The sequence below is a fragment of the Loxodonta africana genome, chromosome 3 (assembly GCF_030014295.1).
Source record: "Loxodonta africana isolate mLoxAfr1 chromosome 3, mLoxAfr1.hap2, whole genome shotgun sequence".
NCBI lineage: Eukaryota > Metazoa > Chordata > Mammalia > Proboscidea > Elephantidae > Loxodonta > Loxodonta africana.
In genome coordinates this window covers 119,793,438-119,812,184 of record NC_087344.1, presented here as the reverse complement: position 1 = coordinate 119,812,184, position 18,747 = coordinate 119,793,438, and the positions used below count along the sequence as shown (strand labels likewise).

General features: G+C 40.3%; 1 protein-coding gene across 2 annotated transcripts in view; it reads right to left on the bottom strand.

Moving 5' to 3' along the window:
• ST6GALNAC5 (ST6 N-acetylgalactosaminide alpha-2,6-sialyltransferase 5) overlaps positions 1-18,747 on the bottom strand; it is a 238,098-nt gene that overhangs the window by 1,877 nt on the left and 217,474 nt on the right. Inside the window, exon 4 of one of the 2 annotated variants that reach the window (XM_003411225.4) lies at positions 14,850-14,957. In XM_003411225.4, the coding sequence (XP_003411273.1) occupies positions 14,850-14,957 (108 nt within the window). Of the gene's footprint in view, positions 1-14,849; positions 14,958-18,747 lie in introns of those variants that run through there. The other variant, XM_064282136.1, reaches the window with a different exon arrangement.

Sequence of the window (18,747 nt, the reverse complement as noted above, 5' to 3'; positions counted from 1 at the left end):
ACATACTGGCCCTTCTGGTCATCAACTCTGCCAAGCTCTTTCGTACCATGTGGCATTTGCACCTGAGAGCAGTCACCTGCCTGGAACATTCTTCCTCCATTACATCCTCATGGCACTCTCCTCTTCCCATTGGGTATCAACTGTCTCCTCCTCTGATAGGCTTTACCTGATGCCCACCCCCCTTTACTCCATCTTACTCTGATATATTTTCTTTATATCATCAATCACTCTGAGATTGCTCCTGTTGTTTGTTTGTTGCTTGTCTGTTCATGAGGCCAGGACTGTCTTGTTCCTAGAACAGTGCCTGGTAGTTGCTCAACAATTATATTTTGAACTTCTGTTATTGAGAGAAATTTATATGGAGTTCACAAGTTAACAGCAAGCCTCTAAGACAATTTCTCCTCTAAGTACGGAAAGTTGATGATCCTACTTTGATCCCACAGGAGAAAAAAGAAGACATCAAACAGATGCCACGATTTTCCTCTACTTGCTCTAGATAGATTATGTACTAGTGTCAAAATTTAGTCTCTAAATATATTCTATTTCCTCAGTTCCCATTGTGCAGCCTGGCAGTTCCAAAGTATTTCTAACTCTGTAACCCCAGGTCATCCACAAACAAAAAACACTAGCTCATATCTTCAAGGTGGTGTCCATAAGATTAACACGTGAGGGTATGCGGGGGCTCTTGCTGTAGGATTACTAAAAGGTTTAACCTCGAAGGGCCCTGGTTTCAGAGACTAGTCTCCATTCTAGCCCAGCCCACCCACATCTCTGTCTTTTGGAGTCTGGATGATAAGATTAGTCAAGACTGCCCAGTAGTCAAACCTCCCTGCCTTGAACTACCCTCACCAACTGGCCTTGTTGCTAAGACTAAAAAGACAAACAAGGCAGCCCAGCTTCCTGTTAACCACCATCCAGTGTCTGAATGACTAGGGGCTTCCCCTTCTCGTCACTTGGCTCTATTCTAATTACAGTAACTTGGTTTCTCAAGGATGCTCATCCTGTTAGACACCTATTCGTTTTCTTCAGAGGGGATCAATACACAAATGGCTTTTAGAGTAGCAACTTTCCTGGGGGCAGAGATCGAAGTCTTTTATCAAGAGGAGTATCGGGTTTGTGGCTCTGACAACAGTACACCTTTGAGCTGTCTCTTCTTTTAGGTTAGAGTTCTTCCAGGAAGAGAAAATTTATTTTTGTCATGCACCATCCCTCATCCTTGCTTGGACGTGGTGCTGCATTAACACTTTGTGAAGTATCTCATCTTCTATAATGGGACATTGAATCCTGTTATGTCCTATCTTTTTTATTATAGATTTCACTAATTTACTTATACTAGAAATTGGAACCCCTTGAAAATTGTAGTAGAAAGAGCTCAATACAGAAAATGCATGCTAGGAAAAATTCAGGTAGGAATTGACCACTATGAAGAAAAAGAAATGAAAACTTGTAAGACAAACCTCCCCTGATTCATGTGACATAATTTTGGAAACCATGCCAAATTCATGCTGCCGTGGGATACCCAGGGTTAAGCTGTTATTCCATCATGAGTTAGGTTTTAATTCTGATTCATCCTAGTTTGGGACATATTATTGGCATCAATCTGACAAGAGAAACAATTAGGTTTCTAAAAATATCATGAAATTGATTTGGCATCTAGGAATAGAGGGTAATTGCAAACCAGCTAAAGGATGCTATAGGATCAATTTTCTTCTTCAGGAAGACCATGTCTTTGAATGAAAACTTATCTGGCTCCATATCGATCACCTAAAAGGAGAGTTAAATTGACATATTTTGTTACTATGATTTCAAAGGCGTCAAAATAAGCCATTCTTGTAAATGAGGGTTGTTTATATACTTTAAACATCTGTCCGGCCAGCAAAAAAGTGCTCTGTGGGTCCTGGAAAGGCAGAGCCATGGTCACTGAAAGAACGGCTCTCACCAAGGTGAGTTAGGCATCAGCAGAATCCACCACTCCTCTCAGAAATCCCTTCTAGTTTAAGGTCATAATTCCTTAGAACTTTTCTCGACCCCGACTCTCTAAAGGAGGCCACGGCTTTTCCTTCCTTCACCTGACCACAGTAAAGATGACAATAAACTTTAGCAGAATTTCCACAGAAGAAATTGTAAAAGGGGGGATTTTGGTATCCTGGCTCCTGTTTTTGGCCAGGGGAAGCTGGGGGAATGGAGGTGTGGATGGTAGATGATAATCACAGAACTACTTCTTCCCAACAGGCTACAGCCTGTCATCAGCACCCCAAAGGCCAGTAAAGGCACAAATCTTACGGAATAATATGAAGAAGGATTTTTTTTTTTTAAGAGAAAACAGGTAGGGAAAGTGAAAAAACTAACATTTAGTGCATATGGGAGCTTAAAAAAAAATACCATTGCCTAGTCTCCACCCCCAGAGATTCTGGTTTAATTGAATTGGAGAGGGCCCAGGCACAGGTATTTTTAAAATGCCTTAGGTTTGAACACCAAAATAAATGACAGCAGTATTGAATTACAGAACCCATAAAATAAATATCCATGAGTCCATGGTGATTTTAATAAATAACTGAATAAATCAATGGGAGGGAAAGGACAGCATTTCCTTACAGAAGAATTCCAATTATAATAAATGTGGGAAGAATGAAGGAAACAGAAAATCACCATTGGAACAAAGCACTAGTTTTTGCAGGCAAGATTTATTGTCCACGATGAATGCAATGTCACTGAGGAAAAGGATGAGGAGAAACAGGTTATTTGCATAGTCTTAAGTATCTTATGCCACTAAGATATTTATTAATGTCAAAAGGAAAAATAGTAACCTTACAATGAGGAAATCTAGTGGACACCACCTTAACCAAGTGAAAAGTTAACATTGCCAGTAATAGGACATACTGACATCATGTGGCCTCTGCACATGATGCCAATATGGTGCAGTGGTTAAGGGCTGGGTTGCTAACCATAAAGGTTGGCAGTTCGAACCCATCAGCCGGTCCTTGGAAGCCCTACGGGGAAGTTCTACTCTGTCCTATAGGGTTGCTATGAGTTGGAATTGACTGGACGGCAACGGGTTTGTGCCCTCTGCTAGGTGCACTGAGAAGGGAACATTGCTTCTGTGGCATTCTTCTATACAATGCATAACCTTCAGTCTAATACTGTGAAAAAAAAATCAGGTAAATCCAAAGTGGGCATTCCTACAAAATCACTAACCATGAGACATGAGAACTAAATGCAACACAGAATGCTGGCTCGGGTCTGGGGGCAGATAAAGGACATTAGTGGAGAAACTGATGAAAGCTGAATAAAGTCTGCAGTTTACTTACAAATATTGTACTGGTATTAATTTCTTAGTTCAGATCATTGTACCATGGTTAAAGAATGTGTTAGCATTAGGGGGAGCTGGATAAAGAGTATCATATTTTTGCACAAATAACTTGTGACTTCCGCATTTGTTTACCAATCGCTCCCTCCCCTTGCACTACTATGGCAAAGATTTTTTTTTTTTTTAACCTGTTGCTGTAAAAAAAAAATTAGCATAGTGCACTTATGAAAATACCTCAGGTGGGGAGAGACTTGGCAAACAAACGCAAAGAAAAGACACATTATTTGCTTTAAAGTTTAGTATACAGGAACACTCTGGACTAGTTTTGCCACTTTTCTGTACATCTAAAACTATTTTAAAACAACAATTTTTTTAATTCATTTTTAAGAAGTTCCTTAGGAGATTCTAATACGGAGGTAGGCTCAGTTTTGAGACCACTAACTTAGTGCTGTTGCATTGTTAAGTGTCATTGAGTTGGATCCTATGTACAACAGAACAAAACACTGCCTGGTTCTGCACCATCCTCACAATTGTTGTAATGCTTAAGCCCATTGTTACAGGCCCTGTGTCAATCCATTTCATTGAGGGTCTTCCTCTTTTTCACTGACCCCCTACTTTACCAAATATGATGTCCTTCTCTAGGGACTGACCTCTCCTAATAACATGTTCAAAGTATGTGAGACTTAGTCTCACTATTCCTGTTTCTAATGAGCACTCTGGTTGTGCTTCTTCCAAGACAGATTTGTTCATTCTTTTGGCAGTCCATGGTATATTCAATATTCTTCTCCAATACCACTATTCAAAGGCGTCAATTCTTCTTCAGTCTTCCTTATTCATTGTCTAGCTTTCACATACATAGGAGGTGACTGAAAACAGCATGGCCCGGGTCAGGTGCACCTTAGTCTTCAAGGTGACATCTTCGCTTTTCAACACTTTAAAGGGCCTTTTGCAGCAGATTTGCCCAATGTATTTCGTCTTTTGATTTCTTGATTGCTGGTTCCATGGGTGTTGATTGGCGACCCAAGAAAAATGAAATCCTTGACAACTTCAATATTTTCCCCATTTATCATGATGTTGCTTATTGGTACAGCTGTGAAGATTTTTGTTTTCTTTATGCTGAGGTGTGATCCATACTGAAGGCTGTGATCTTTGATCTTCATCAGTAAGTGCTTCAAGTCCTCTTCACTTTCAGCAACAAGGTTGTGTCATCTACATAACACAGGTTGTTAATGAGTCTTCCTCTAATCCTGATGCCCTGTTCTTCTTTATATAGTCCAGCTTCCTGGATTATTTGCTCAGCATACAGGTTGAATAGGTATGGTGAAAGGATTCAACCCTGACGTAACCTTTTCTGACTTTAAGCCAGGCAGTATCCCCTTGTTCTGTTCAAACAACTGCCTCTTGGTCTATGTACAGGTTCCTCATGAGCACATTTAAGTGTTCTAGAATTCCCTTTCTTCAAAATATTATCCATAATTTGTTATGATCCACACAGTCAAATGCTTTTGCATAGTCAATAAAACACAGGTAAACATCTTTCTGGTCTTCTCTGCTTTCAGCCAGGATCCATCTGACACCAGCAATGATGTTCCTGGTTCCGAGTCCTCTTCTGAATCCACCTTGAATTTCTGGCAGTTCCCTGTTGATATACTGCTGTAGCCATTTTTGAATGATCTTCAGCAAAATTTTGCTTGCATGTGATATTAATGATATTGTTCTATAATTTCTGCATTCGGTTGGATCACCTTTCTTGGTAATAGGCATAAATATGGATCTCTTCCAGGCAGTTAGCCAGGAAGCTGTCTTACACATTTCTTGGCTTAGACGAGTAAGCACCTCCAGCGCTGCAGCTGTTTGTTGAAACATCTCAGTTGATATTTTGTCAATTCCTGGAGCCTTGTTTTTTGTCAGTGCCTTCAGAGCAGCTTGGACTTCTTCCCATAGTACCAAACTCTTAAGCACTGCATAATCTTTGGCTGAAGGGTGAACCTAAGGAGTGACTTCAGTATTCAGTTAAAAGGGTGTCTGGGGGCCATCACTGGCTGATTTTTGGAAGTAAATCTCCAGGCCTATCTTCCTAGTCCATCTTTGTCTGGAAGCTCCACTGAAAACTGTTCAGCATCATAGCAACACTCAAGCGTTCACTCAAGGTTGGGTGGTGGCTGCACTTGAAGTGCACTGGTTGGGAATCAAACCCAGGTCTCCCTCATGGAAGGTGAGAATTCTACCTTCCTACAATAGCCTTTCCTGAACTATTTCCCCAGGCTTCTGAGGACCTTACTCTGGTACTTCAATGTCTTGCTCGTAGAGTCTCTTTAGAAGCAAAGCTGCTACACATATTGGAAGCCTGTGGAATAACACTCATGTGTCTGGAAGTGCCCACACTTCAAGGGGCAAACAGCCAAAAGGAATCACTTAAAACCCGCCCCTGCCACTGACTCAGGGCACTTCAGGTGGTGCCATAATGTCCCATATTTGACCAGTGAATATTCCACGGTACCCACGGGGGAAAAGGTATAAAACAAAAAACCAAACCTGTTGCCATCGAGTCAATTCCGACTCATAGCGACCCTATAGGACAGAGTAGAACTGTCCCATACAGTTTCCAAGGAGTGCCTGGTACATTCGAACTGCCGACCTTTTGGTTAGCAGCCGTAGCTCTTAATCACTATGCTACCACGGTTTCCAGGGAGAAGGTAGGGGATAAAAATAGTGACTCATCAGCGATTATTAAAAGTTGGCCAAATTATGGCAAAGTTGGACGAAACAAGAAACATCTAGGAAGAAATGCAATAACGTATTTTAAGTCTCCATAAGATGTAAACCACGTGGGTGACATTACCACTCCATACCAGTCCTCTGTAAGCCTCTGCTTCTACACAGTAGACTGTTGCCAAGCAGGGACTTTCCCTGTTATGCTGGCAGCTTTATTAATGTTCACTAGCTAATAATTCTAGCAGAATCAACCCTCTGATATTCACAATACCTTTGAGATGTCCTTCACATTATGAATGAGATATTAATTTAGTTCCATGACAGTGGTCACTCCGAATCATTACTCCGCTAATTAATACTCATGAAATGATGGGTAACAGAGAGTTTTAAACTTGGTAATGTGCTAAATAAGACTGGAAATAAGATTATTAGGTAGAATCTAAATGCTTAGCCCATTATTACCAAAAATAATTTACAATGGAAAATGAGATTAAAAATACTCATTGTAACTTAGTTTGGAAAGCAATGATAACAGATCTTTTCACTGCAATTTATAGTCCATCAGAGAGAATAGATTTGGCTTCCTATATGGATATGGCATGATTTAAAGGTCTACTGTCCAGATTAATATATTTTGATGTTGTCTGTGATGTGACATAGCATTAATTTTCTCCAGCTTTCTGAACACTGATGAGGCTTGGAGTCTGATTATGGAAGCAGAGTAGGGGACTGATGCCCAAGTCTCTCTTGGGGGACTCAATACTGGCTGATTATGAAACATGGATCCTCCTCCAAGGTGGTCACTGTTGGCATCTGGGGCCTCTCAGAATTTGAATTTGCCCTTTTCTAATTATATATTTAATTATTTGGCATTTTTGGTTTCAAGGTAAGCTCAGAATCAGTCTCTTAAAACTCCCCCAAGGAAAGGAAGATTTTTTAACGTATTCATTGAATCAATATATACTTGTTATGGATTGAATTGTGTCTTCCAAAAAGGTATGTTACAGTCCTAACCCTAGTATCTGTGAATGTGACCTTGTCTGGAAATAGGTTCTTTGAAGATGTAATTAGTTAACATGATACGATAATAGGTTGGGTCCTAATCCCATCCGAACTGTATTTTTATAAAAGAGGAGGAGAAACACAGAAAGACACACAGAGGGAAGGCGCATCTATCCTATCAGCCAAGGAATGCCAAGAAACACCTGGGGTTACCAGATGCTGAAAGAGACAAGGAAGGATATTCCCTGAGAGGGGATACAGAGACGATGGTTCTGCCAACACCCTGAATTCATACTCCTAGCCTCTAGAACTGTGAGGCAACACATTTTTATTCTTATAAAACACCCAGTTTGTGGTATCTTGTTACAACAGCCCTAGGAAACTAATAGAGTACCGAATATATACTATGTGCCAGACACAATGACAAGTGCTAATGATACAAATGTAGACTGGGGCATGGTGGCTCCTCTCAAAGTCCCTGCAAGTGAATGAAGGAGATCAATAAATCAATCGGACTGAGGGTGAGGGGTGGAGGCGGCAGAGGGTTTATAGTAGGCACATAGACAGAGTCTGACTTAGACAGGTCAGGAAAAGCTTCAAGGAAGAGAGGCTGCTTCATCTGAGTTGAGTGAGGAGTTAAGAGCTTTGGTTCTCAGGAGCCCAGGATTCAAATCCTACCTCTGCTGCTTCCCTGCTCTATGACCCTGGCAGGCTGTTTCATGTCTTTGAGCCTTTTGTGTAAAATGGTGATGATAATAGTGTTTGCCTCATGAGATTATTACAAAGATTCTATGAAATCCTGCATGTATTTATGACTACCATAAAAGAACAAATATTGTATGATTCCACATATACAAAAAAAATTTAGAATAAACAAATTCATAGAGACAGAAAATAGATACCAAAGGACTGGGGTTAGAGAGAAATAGAGAGCTATTGCTAAATGGATACAGAGTTTCTATTTAGGTGGTAAAAAAGTTTTAGTAACAAGTAGTGGTGATGGTTGCAAAACATTTAAATGCCATGGAACTGCACACTTAAAGAAATGGTCAAAATGGCAAGTTTTACGTTATATACATTTTACCAAAATAAAACTAAAAAAAAAAATTATAGAATTAAATTTAGCATTAAAAGTAGAAATAGACATATTTGAGTCCTATGGCAAAACATACTTCTTTCTAACAAGACTACCTACTTTATTGATAGAAAATTGTCACTGCCTTTTAGCCACTAGTATTAGCATCTGGGATATTTAAGATGTAGCAGCATGTGGGCAATTTCATAAATTTTCAACCTGAAATGAGGTATAAATAGGTGAGTCTCATCCCTTCTTCTGGCAACAAAGTGTTCAGTACTGATCCAACAGATGAAGTTTATTCTGGAAGAGAGGAAAACCAATCCAAGGAGAAGTCTTCGAGCACACAGATTATTTAAAGCCCTGTTGGGAAAGAATTATTTTCTGTTTTTTACTCAGTTTCTTCTGTATTTTGCAACTGATTTGTTTCCACTTTCTGTTTCATTATTCCTCAGTAAACTTCATGAAAAAAAAATTTTTTTTAACAAAATCTTTTTAAGTAGAGAAGAGACTAAAGTGGTGTGTAGGAGCAGATCCTGCAGGGTTTATGTGCTGAACTAGGGAGTGTAAACTTGATTCTAAAATTTTTGGGGAGCCACTGAAGGGTATTAAGTGACAGGATCAGACTTGTGGTTTTATCTAGCAGCATAGTGGTGTTTGAAGAGGGAAGAGAAAGACAGAGTTGGAGAGAGAAGTCAGAGAATACCACAGTACCAAATTAAAGAGGAAAGATTTGCATATTGGTCAAATGACTTTTAGTTGGTATTAGATTTTGCAGTATAAACTATGCCTCTCATCTACTATCAGGGCCAGTTGTATGTACAGTGCTTTCATTCACGGTTTGAAAAAAGAATGTGTTGCTACAGTTCTTCCCGTAGAGCCTATGGGAGGTGACTAGAAATTTTCTTGCCACTGAATGACTCCTAAAAGTAACTCAGGCTTTTTGAGTGGAATGAGAAGGCAAGACTACCTCCAAAAGAGCTGGCTAGAAAATAATAGCTCTAGGGCTGTAGGGGCAAATGTCCAACACGCACATATCTCAGAAATCAGGTACCTGCAGGTTCCTTAGCTGTTTGCTCTCACAAGATATAATTTAGCCCCAACTTCCTCTGCCATCCCTTTCCCTTCCTCGCACCATATATATGGCAGCTGCTACTGTCTTTGGGTCACTGCCATCCTAAATTATTAGAAATGACTTCAGGAGTTAAATTCAATTCTTTGTCCTCTGTGCCTTGGTTTCCCTGGCAATGAGAAGGCGATAAGTCAATGTTCCTGAAAGGTGTGTGAGATTTTGATTTAGATTGGAAAGCACCATGATTGTATGTTAGTCCAGAAGTTGTCTTATTTGCCATGGAATTCCTAGTTAATAAAACACAGAAACAAGTTTTACAAAGGCCCATATATAAAGTAGATAGAAGTGAGTCTGCTTTTCATAAAGTGGGATGGGAGGACCAATATTCTGTTATCTTGGCTCCTTGCTCCAGTCCCTGTCTAGTTGAGAGGGTAAGAGAAATGCAAGGGCTCCTCAGTACATAGTTTGAAATTTAGAGAATATTTCAATAAAGTTCAATGGGTCAGATCTACTGACAGGCAGAGAGTGAATAATACCTCCCACTAGGTCCTTTGTGTAATCTTTGGTATCTCATGACTGAACTGCTTTCAAGTGGACTCAGGCAACTGAAGGTAGAGGTCCCATCTCATTCATCTTTGATTACCTCCCCAGTGCCCAACACAAGTTAGCTGACTGAATTAAAGTCTCTGTGGTTAATTTAAATGACTTCTTTTGAGGAGACTAATTGTGTCTTGGAGCTCTGGTGGTACAATTATTAAGAGCTTGGCTGCTAACCAAAAAAAGATTGGCAGTTCAAATCCACGAGCTCCTCCTTGGAGATTCTACAGGGCAGCTCTACTTTGTCCTGTAGGATCACCACGAGCTGGAATCAACTCAACAGCAGTGGGCTTGGTTTCTTTGTTGTTTGTTTGTTTAATTGTGTCTTACTGGGGGCAGCAGTGGTTCAGTGGTAGAAGTCTCACCTTTTATGCAGGAGACCCAGGTTCTATTCCTGGCCAATGAACTTCAAGCACAGCTACCCCCTGACTGTCACTGGAGGTTCGTGTGCTACTATATGATAAGCAGGTTTCAGCAGAGCTCCTAGACTAAGACAGGCTAGGGAGAAAGGCCTGGCAATCTAATTCCAAAAATTAGTCAACGAAAACCCTGTGGATCACAATCACCAGGCAGCATTTTATTCAGTTGTGCATGGAATCGCCATGAGTTGGGGGCTGACTTGATGGCAGCTAACAGTGACAACTATGAACAGTTAATTTTCCAAAATGAATAGTTGATGCTCTTTGGTTGCTGAATGTGGCCCCATTGGCTAATTCTTTATTTAGTGTGAAACTGGGCAAATTAAGGAAGCAAAAGAATGGCTAGGTACACTGTGACAGTCTATTTTCCGACAAGGAACATGAGACAATGCGAATGGTGAAGAAAAGTAAAAACCAGTATTCAGTTCCCACAGGCCATTCGTCACCCCCTTTCCAACAACCAGCCTCCTTCTCCCCCCAGCTGAGCATCATTACTTGGTATTATCTGGACATCACCTTAAAAGATGCTAATGGGTTTCCACAGTCGCAGATCGGTAAGTCCTTTTAACTGGTAACTTACTGTATGCTTAACATACGCCATGACTGTGACAAGCATTCTTCATCTATTCTTCATCTCGAGATGTACTATCATCAACACCATTTTACAGATGTGGAAACTAAACTTCTGAGACATAGAGTCATTAATAACTTCTCTAAGGTCATTAAGTCTCTGTAAACCTGTTGCCATCGAGTCGTTTCTGACTCATAGTGACCTTATAGGACAGAATAGCACTGCCCCATAGGGTTTCCAAGGAGTGGCTGGTGGGTTCAAACTGCCAACCTTTTGCTTAGCAGCTGAGCTCTTAACCACTGTGCCACCACAGCTCCCTTTAAGCCTCAATGAAGTCAAGTAGTTTTCTCAAGGTCACAGCTTCTGAGAGGGAGAAATGGGTATTCTGACTCATATACAAATGGCCTTTGACTACAGCACTAGGAGGGAGTGGAACACAGTGTCATTTACTCACCTATGTTTATGGAGCACTGTTATATCCCAGGACAGAAAATATAGACTGTCCTATTTTTTTTTTTTTTTTATGCACTAGGACTCCAGCAACAAACCAAACAGCCCAAAATTCCTATTCTTAGGGAGTTTACATTCTGGTAGACTAGATAAATTCACAAAATCTTCCCTTACCACTTTGGGCCCTGGTGATCTCTTATCTCCTTAAGTCCTAGAGATCACAACACATGTACCAAGTTTTTTTTTTTTTTTTTTTTAAATTGGACTTTAGGTGAAGGTTTACAGAACAAACTAGCTTCTTATTAAATGGTACACATACTGTTTTATGACATTGGTTAAAAACCCCATGACATGTCAACACTCCCTTCCTAAACTTGGGTTCCCTACTACCAGCTTTCCTATCCCCTCCTGCCTTCTAGTCCTTGCCCCTGGGCTGGTATGCCCCTTCAGTCTAGTTTTGTTTTATGGGCCTGTCTAATCTTTGGATGAAGGGTGAACCTCAGGAGTGACTTCACTACTGAGCTAACAGGGTGCCCAAGGGCCATACTCTTGGGGTTTCTCCAGCCTCTCTCAGGCCAGTAAGTCTGGTCTTTTTTTGTGAGTTAGAATTTCGTTATACATTTTTCTCCAGCTCTGTCTGGGACCCTGTATTGTGATTCCTGTCAGGGCAGTCAGTGGGGGTAGCTGGGCACCATCTAGTTGTACTGGATTCAGTCTGGTGGAGGCTGTAGTAGTTGTGGTCCATTAGTCCTTTGGACTAATCTTTCCCTTGTATCTTTGGTTTTCTTCATTCTTCTTTGCTCCAGGCACAGTGAGACCGGTGGACTATATTTTAAGACCCCAGGCACTACTCATCAAAGTAGAATATAGAATATTTTCTTTAAAAACTATGTTACACCTATTGAGCTAGATGTTCCCCGAGACCATGGTCCCTATAGCCCTCAGCCCATTAATTCGGTCCCTCAGGGAGTTTGGATGCGTCTGTGAAGCTTCCATGATCTTGCCCGGTATAAGTTGTGCTGGCTTCCCCCATATTATTGTACCATGCTTTTGGCATTTAATAGATTTGCCCCTTACAGTTGTCTGCCAAAAAGGATTCAGCTTCTTTCAAAATAAAGATGAGATAAGGAATGATTAGACCAGTAGCAGGGCTGACTGACAAGTTGCTTTCTTATTCTCTGGTGCAGGCAGCATTTGTAAGAGTAATTTGACTCTTGGATGAGAACTGCAAAAAGCCACTTCTTTTGCCTTCAAAAGGTAGGTAAGTGGCTTTGCTGTGTTCACTATATTTTTCTGTGGGTAAGGTTTATCACAGCCTTTAGAAGCCAAAAGCTGTGTTCTATTCTTTGACTCCTGCATAATGCTCAACACCTTTCGGGGCAACTCGGAAGTGCTGGGTATAATGTTGATAATCTTTCCTGAGCACTAATTATATGCTGGGCACACCATCAAGCATTCGCGTCCATTATCTCATTTAATCCTCATCATAACTTGATTGCCCTTATTATTTTCTTTACAGATGAAGAAAATAAGGCTCAAGGTCACCCAGTGAGGAACTGGCAGAGCTACATTTCAAACCTACTTCTGCTGCTCCCAAACTCAGGCTCTTAACTATCATGCTATGTGCCCGGTGGGTAGTTCAGGCAACATGCTCTGGAAGTGAAGATTTGAGGAATTTGGGAATAAGTCTGTGCTGCTCCTGGTCTTTCCCTTCTCACCCTTCCCAAAACAGGAATTATGACTGAGAGTAGGATTTTCCCTCTAGCCCTAACCCTCTCCACCAGATGGCACTTAGCAAACTTCACTTTTCAGAGGAACTCCGGGTTCTTTTGAAGAGCTGTTGCTGAAAGCATCTTGTGAGAAAAAAAAACAATTCTTTGGGATGGTAGGATCAGAACAGAAAACCAGTGCTGGCTGCAACATATAGTGTACAGACATTATCTTGATATCATTGTATCACTCCATAAAGTGTTTCCATCCTACTGTATATGAAGTCATGATGAACTAACTCTGACTAAGAGAAATGACAGGTTAACTTGTCTTCCATTTGTTTTCCATAATAAATGGAATATTTCCTTGAACCTCTAAGTCATTAATATTTTAATTTATTCATGCTTTTTCTCTCTGGCATTCTAAATGGCAATATTACATAATTATATCAGCTGCATAGCCATCAACTTTGACAGCTCTTTGCATGCCCACAAGTGCTGTTCCCACTGCCTTGGTTAGTCTATTGATCTGGGAAGGCAGTTTGCTTTTTTCATACCCTCTTACGTACTTTCTGCACATGGGTTGTTAAACAGGGAGACCACATCAGGGAAATAATTGATGAGGAATAGGGTGGGGATCCAAGCTAGCTCTTATCATTTGCTCGTCATATGCCAGGTGCTGTTCCAAATACTTTACATGTATTAATTTATTTAATCTGCCCACAAGTGTATGAGGCAGAGTCTATTATTATCATCATACCCATTTTTGTAGATGAGAAAACTGAGACACAGAAAGGTTAAGCAACTTGCTCAAGGTCACATGATTAGCAAGTGGCCAGGCCCGGCTTTGAACCTGTGCCACCTGGCTTCAGACTACACTACATTATATCACCACCGGGAATGAGATGTCAAAGTCCTGCTCTGTCCACATATTTCCTTCTCCTTTTGGTGACCTGGCTCTTACACATGAGCTAGTCCTGCTGTTATGTTGGGCCTTTGGGCTTAAAAGGGTAGGAGAAGAGTGACAAAACGGTAATGGTGTGATTAAGTTATCCTTTCTCATCATTGCCTCACATATCCAAAGTGTAGCTTTTGGCTAAAGTCCCATGGCCTTCAAGAAGTTGTTAGATTTATAAGACACAGAAGTATAAGCAAACATAAATTTTAACTAGCAAGTTTAAAATGCCTCCCACCCTAGGTTTTATCATATAAAGATCAAGATTGAGGCCAAGTGCAGGTCATCAGCCATTCCAGAAAACCAGGGCACTTTCTAAATTTATCAACATAACTTCATTACATTATGGGCGTATTTTCAAGCATGCTTCCACAAATCAGACCCCAGATACTTCTCACTATATCAGCTGGTACACACCAAATCCAGCCTGGGCACATGCCAGGAGGTAACTACAGGTAGCAACCAAGATGCCTGCATATTCTATTTAAAGTGATACATCAAAATAATTAGGCCTGTGCTCTTGGCCTTAGAAACACCAACTGAGGCTGCTATTGCGGCAATGGAAAGAGGCTCAGCGGAATATTTTAATTTTAGAAAACAGGCCCCACTGCCAAAGGAATTGCCCTCTTTAATGCATTAAAGAGTACCACGTTCCTTTCAAATAAGGAGAAAACTAATATTTCTTACTGCTTTTAATAATATGCCAATTATTATGTTACTTTTGGCTGACAATTATTCAGAGGATAAATGAAACCCACAAGATGGATTAATTCTCCAGCAGTACAAACAAAAACTTTCAGTATTTTACACCACATAATTAAATGCTGTTTGTTGTTTCTACAACCAGGACTTGGAACATGTTAATTAATTGCTCCAAGAAGACAGTTAGACATGTTTCATGGTTGATATTGGGAATCAGGTATTTATGAACCCTACACAACACCACTGATGGATTATGCTTGCAGGATAAATCCTACCTGCAGAAGTCTGGGGGCACCATTCCATAAACATTGATTCTGTCACAGAGCTCCAGTGCGATCGTCATCGTGAACCAGCCAGTGCTGAGCCAAGTGTTGGAGATCTTCCTGGAAGGAACAACAATTAAGTCTGCAGGCTGGCAAAGTAATCATACCCACTCCCGTGGAGCAAGGCTGACTATAAACTATCTCTCTATCTCACTCTGTCTGGTAAATATCTAGGATATTACCAAATAAAAATATTTTACCAACACTGCCATATTCCATGGTATAATGCTAACTGATGTTGATGCTCCACCATGGTGAATTTGTGTCACTAAAAGATGCTCAAGGGACTTCTACATCACTAAAAGTGATGATCAATGTTACAATGTTTAAGTGCATGCTGTTATTGTTGTTGGGTGCTGTCAAGTCGGTTCTAACTCCTAGCGACCCCATGTACAACAGAAGAAAACACTGCCCGGTCCCGCGCCATCCTCACAATCGTTGTTATGCTTGAGCCCATTATTGCAGCCACCGTGTCACTTCATCTCATTGAGGATTGTCCTCTTTTTCGCTGACCCTCTACTTTACCAGGCATGATGTCCTTCTCTAGGGATTGGTCCCTCCTGATAACATGTCCAAAATATGGGAGACATAGTCTTGCCATTCTTGGTTCTAATGAACATTCTGGCTGTATTTCTTCCAAAACAGATTTGTTTGTTCTTCTGGCAGTCCATGGTATATTCAGTATTCTTTGCCAACACCATAATTCAAAGACATCAATTCTCCTTCGGTCTTCTTTATTCATCGTCCAGCTTTCACATGCATAGCAGGTGGTTGAAAACACCATGGCTTTGGTGTTTGTCCTCAAGGTGACATCTTTGTTTTTTTAACACTTTAAAGAGCTATTTTGCAGCAGACTTGCCCAATACAATGCGTATTTTGGTTTCTTGACTGCTGCTTCCATGGGCATTGATTGTGGATCCAAATAAAATGAAATCCTTGACAACTTAAATCTTTTCTCCATTTATCATGACATTGCTTATTGGTCCAGTTGTGAGAATTTTTGTTTTCTTTATGTTAAGGTGTAATCCATACTAAAGGCTGTGGTCTTTGATCTTCATCAGTAAGTGCTTCAAGTCCTCTTCACTTTCAGCAAGCAAAGTTGTGTCATTTGTATATCACAGGTTGTTAATGAGTCTTCCTCCAATCCTGATGCCCTGTTCTTCATATTATCCAGTTTCTTGGATTATTTGCTCAGCATACAGGTTGAATGAGTATGGTGAAAGGCTACAATCCTGCAGTACATTTTTACTGATTTTAAAACATACAGTATCCCTCTGCCCTTTTCCAATGACTGCTTCTTCATCTATGTACAGGTACCTCATAAGCACAATTAATTGTTCTGGAACTCCCATTCTTTATAATGTTATCCATAATTTGTTATGATCTACATAGTCAAATGCCTTTGCATGGTCAGTAAAACACAGGTAAATATCTTTGTGGTACACTCTGCTTTCAGCCAAGATCCACCTGACATCAACAATGACATCCCTTGTTCCATGATCTCTTCTGAATCTGGTTTCAATTATGGCAGCTTCCTGTTGATGTACTTCTGCAACTGTTTTTGAGTGATCTTCAGCAAAATTTTACTTGAGTGTGATACTAATGATATTGTTCAATAATTTCCACATTCGATTGGATCACTTTTCTTTGGAATGGGCACAAGTATGAATCCCTTCCAGCTGGTTGGTCAGATAGCTGTCTTCCGAATTTCTTGGCACTTCCAGGGCTACATCCATTTGTTGAAACATTTCAGTTGGTATTCCACCAATTCCTGAAGCTTTGTTTTTCACCAATGTGTTCAGTGCCGCTTGGACTTCTTCCTTCAGTACCATCCGTTCTTGATCATATGTTACCTCCTGAAATGGTTAAACATCAATCAATTCTTTTTGGTATGACTCTGTGTATTCCTTCCATTTTCTTTTGATGCTCCCTGTGTAGTTTAATATTTTCCCCATAGAATCCTTCAATATTGCAACTTGAGGCTAGAGTTTTTTCTTCAGTTCTTGCAGTTTGAAAAATGCTGAGTGTGTTCTTCCCTTTTGGTTTTCTATCTCCAGCTCTATGCACCCATCATTATAATACTTTACTTTGCCTTCACAAGCCGCCCTTTGAAATCTTCTCTTCAGCTCTTTTACTTCGTCATTTCTTCCTTTCGCTTTAGCTACCACTTCTTAATTCCTTATAAAATTACAATCTCAGTGTAGATGACAACACTTCATTAACCAGAATACTTGATGAACTAGAAATACTAATTGTTCTCCAAGCAGGCTAAATAATGAAAAATTTATTAAATACAAATCGACACAGAGATATCTATCTACCTATCATCCGTCTCTCTTATCTATTTATCTAACTATTTATCTGTCTGTCTGTCCTATCTACCTATCTATCTGCAAAATTTCCCTTCAATTAGACTGATTAACACCAACATTTTGACTGAATGTCTTTCCTTAGAAGGAGTACATTCATTTGGGGAAAAGTTAATGACCTGAGGAAAAGGGCCACAGGGATGCTTAGGTTTAACTGAGCATTTATTTCATTTTACCTCAGAATTTTCAGTTTTCTGAAGATTAGTTATTAGAAGACCAAAAATTGACAGCATTTTAAGGAATGAACCTGTGCATTCTGACATCCATATGTCTGCCCATTCAAACATCTGTATTGAGCAGCACCCATGTGTCAAGCCTAAGGATCACTGTGGAGACATAACATTAAGGTTTAATTTGACTCTCTGACAATGACTCTTTTGGTCTACCATGCTATGTTGCTGTGAATATTAATTTCAGTTCTTCAGGGTTGCTGCTTTTACTTTTTTTTCAGTGCTTATGGCATGCCTCATTAGCCAGTTTCAAACACCTTATCCCCAAGGTCAGACTGTCTGACTTTGGCCGGCCAAAGCACCATATGTGATGTGAATACCAGAGTGGCTGAAAAGCATTTTTAGTTGCAGGGTGTACCACCCTGCCTTGAGATGAAAGGAGACTTTTGATAAACTGTTTGCATTCTTTTCATTTCACATAAGGACCCTGCCAAAAAGAAAAAAAAAAACAAAAACAAAGGACATTTTAAGGAGTCTTTTGTCAAATGTCTGACAGGTATATGTGATTTGGTCATTCCTGAGTTCATGGCTTCAACTTTCTAGTTCTGACTGCCTTTGCTCATTTTTCTCTCCATTCCACTGTATCCTGACTCAGCAATACCCCAGGAAGGATATTTAAAGTTGAATCTTTAGGAATTCTTAAATGTCCTTCCTGGGATATTATTGGGTCAGGATACAGTGGAATGGCGGGAAAAAAAATGAACAAAGGGAGTCAGAACTAGACCGTTGAATCTTAAAGAGCCCTGATGGTGCAGTGGTTAAGCACTTGGCTGCTAACTGAAAGGTAGGTGGTTCGAACCCACCAGCCACTCCGTGGGAGAAAGATGTGGCAGTCTGCTTCCATAAAAATTACATCCTTGGAAACCCTATGGGGCAGTTTTACTCTGTTCTGTAGGGTCCCTATGAGTTGGAATCAAGTTGATGGCAACAGGTTTGTTTGTTTTTTGCTGTATATTTGTGGATGTAATCTCATTTGGGAATATGGTTTTCTTTCCAATGTTAATGAAGCTATATCAGTGTAGGGTGTGTCTTCAACCTAATGACTTTTGAGTTATAAAAAGAGCAGATTAGACACAGAGAGAAGCAAGCACAAATTGGGGAAAGATAGATGACATGTGGAGAGGTCCATGGAACTGAGGAAGGCCAGTGTTAGGAAGCCAAGTATCTTCCCTGAAAACCAACAGAGAGATCTTTCCCCTAGAGTTGGTGCTCTGAACTCAGACTTCTAGCCTCCTAAATTGTGAGAAAATA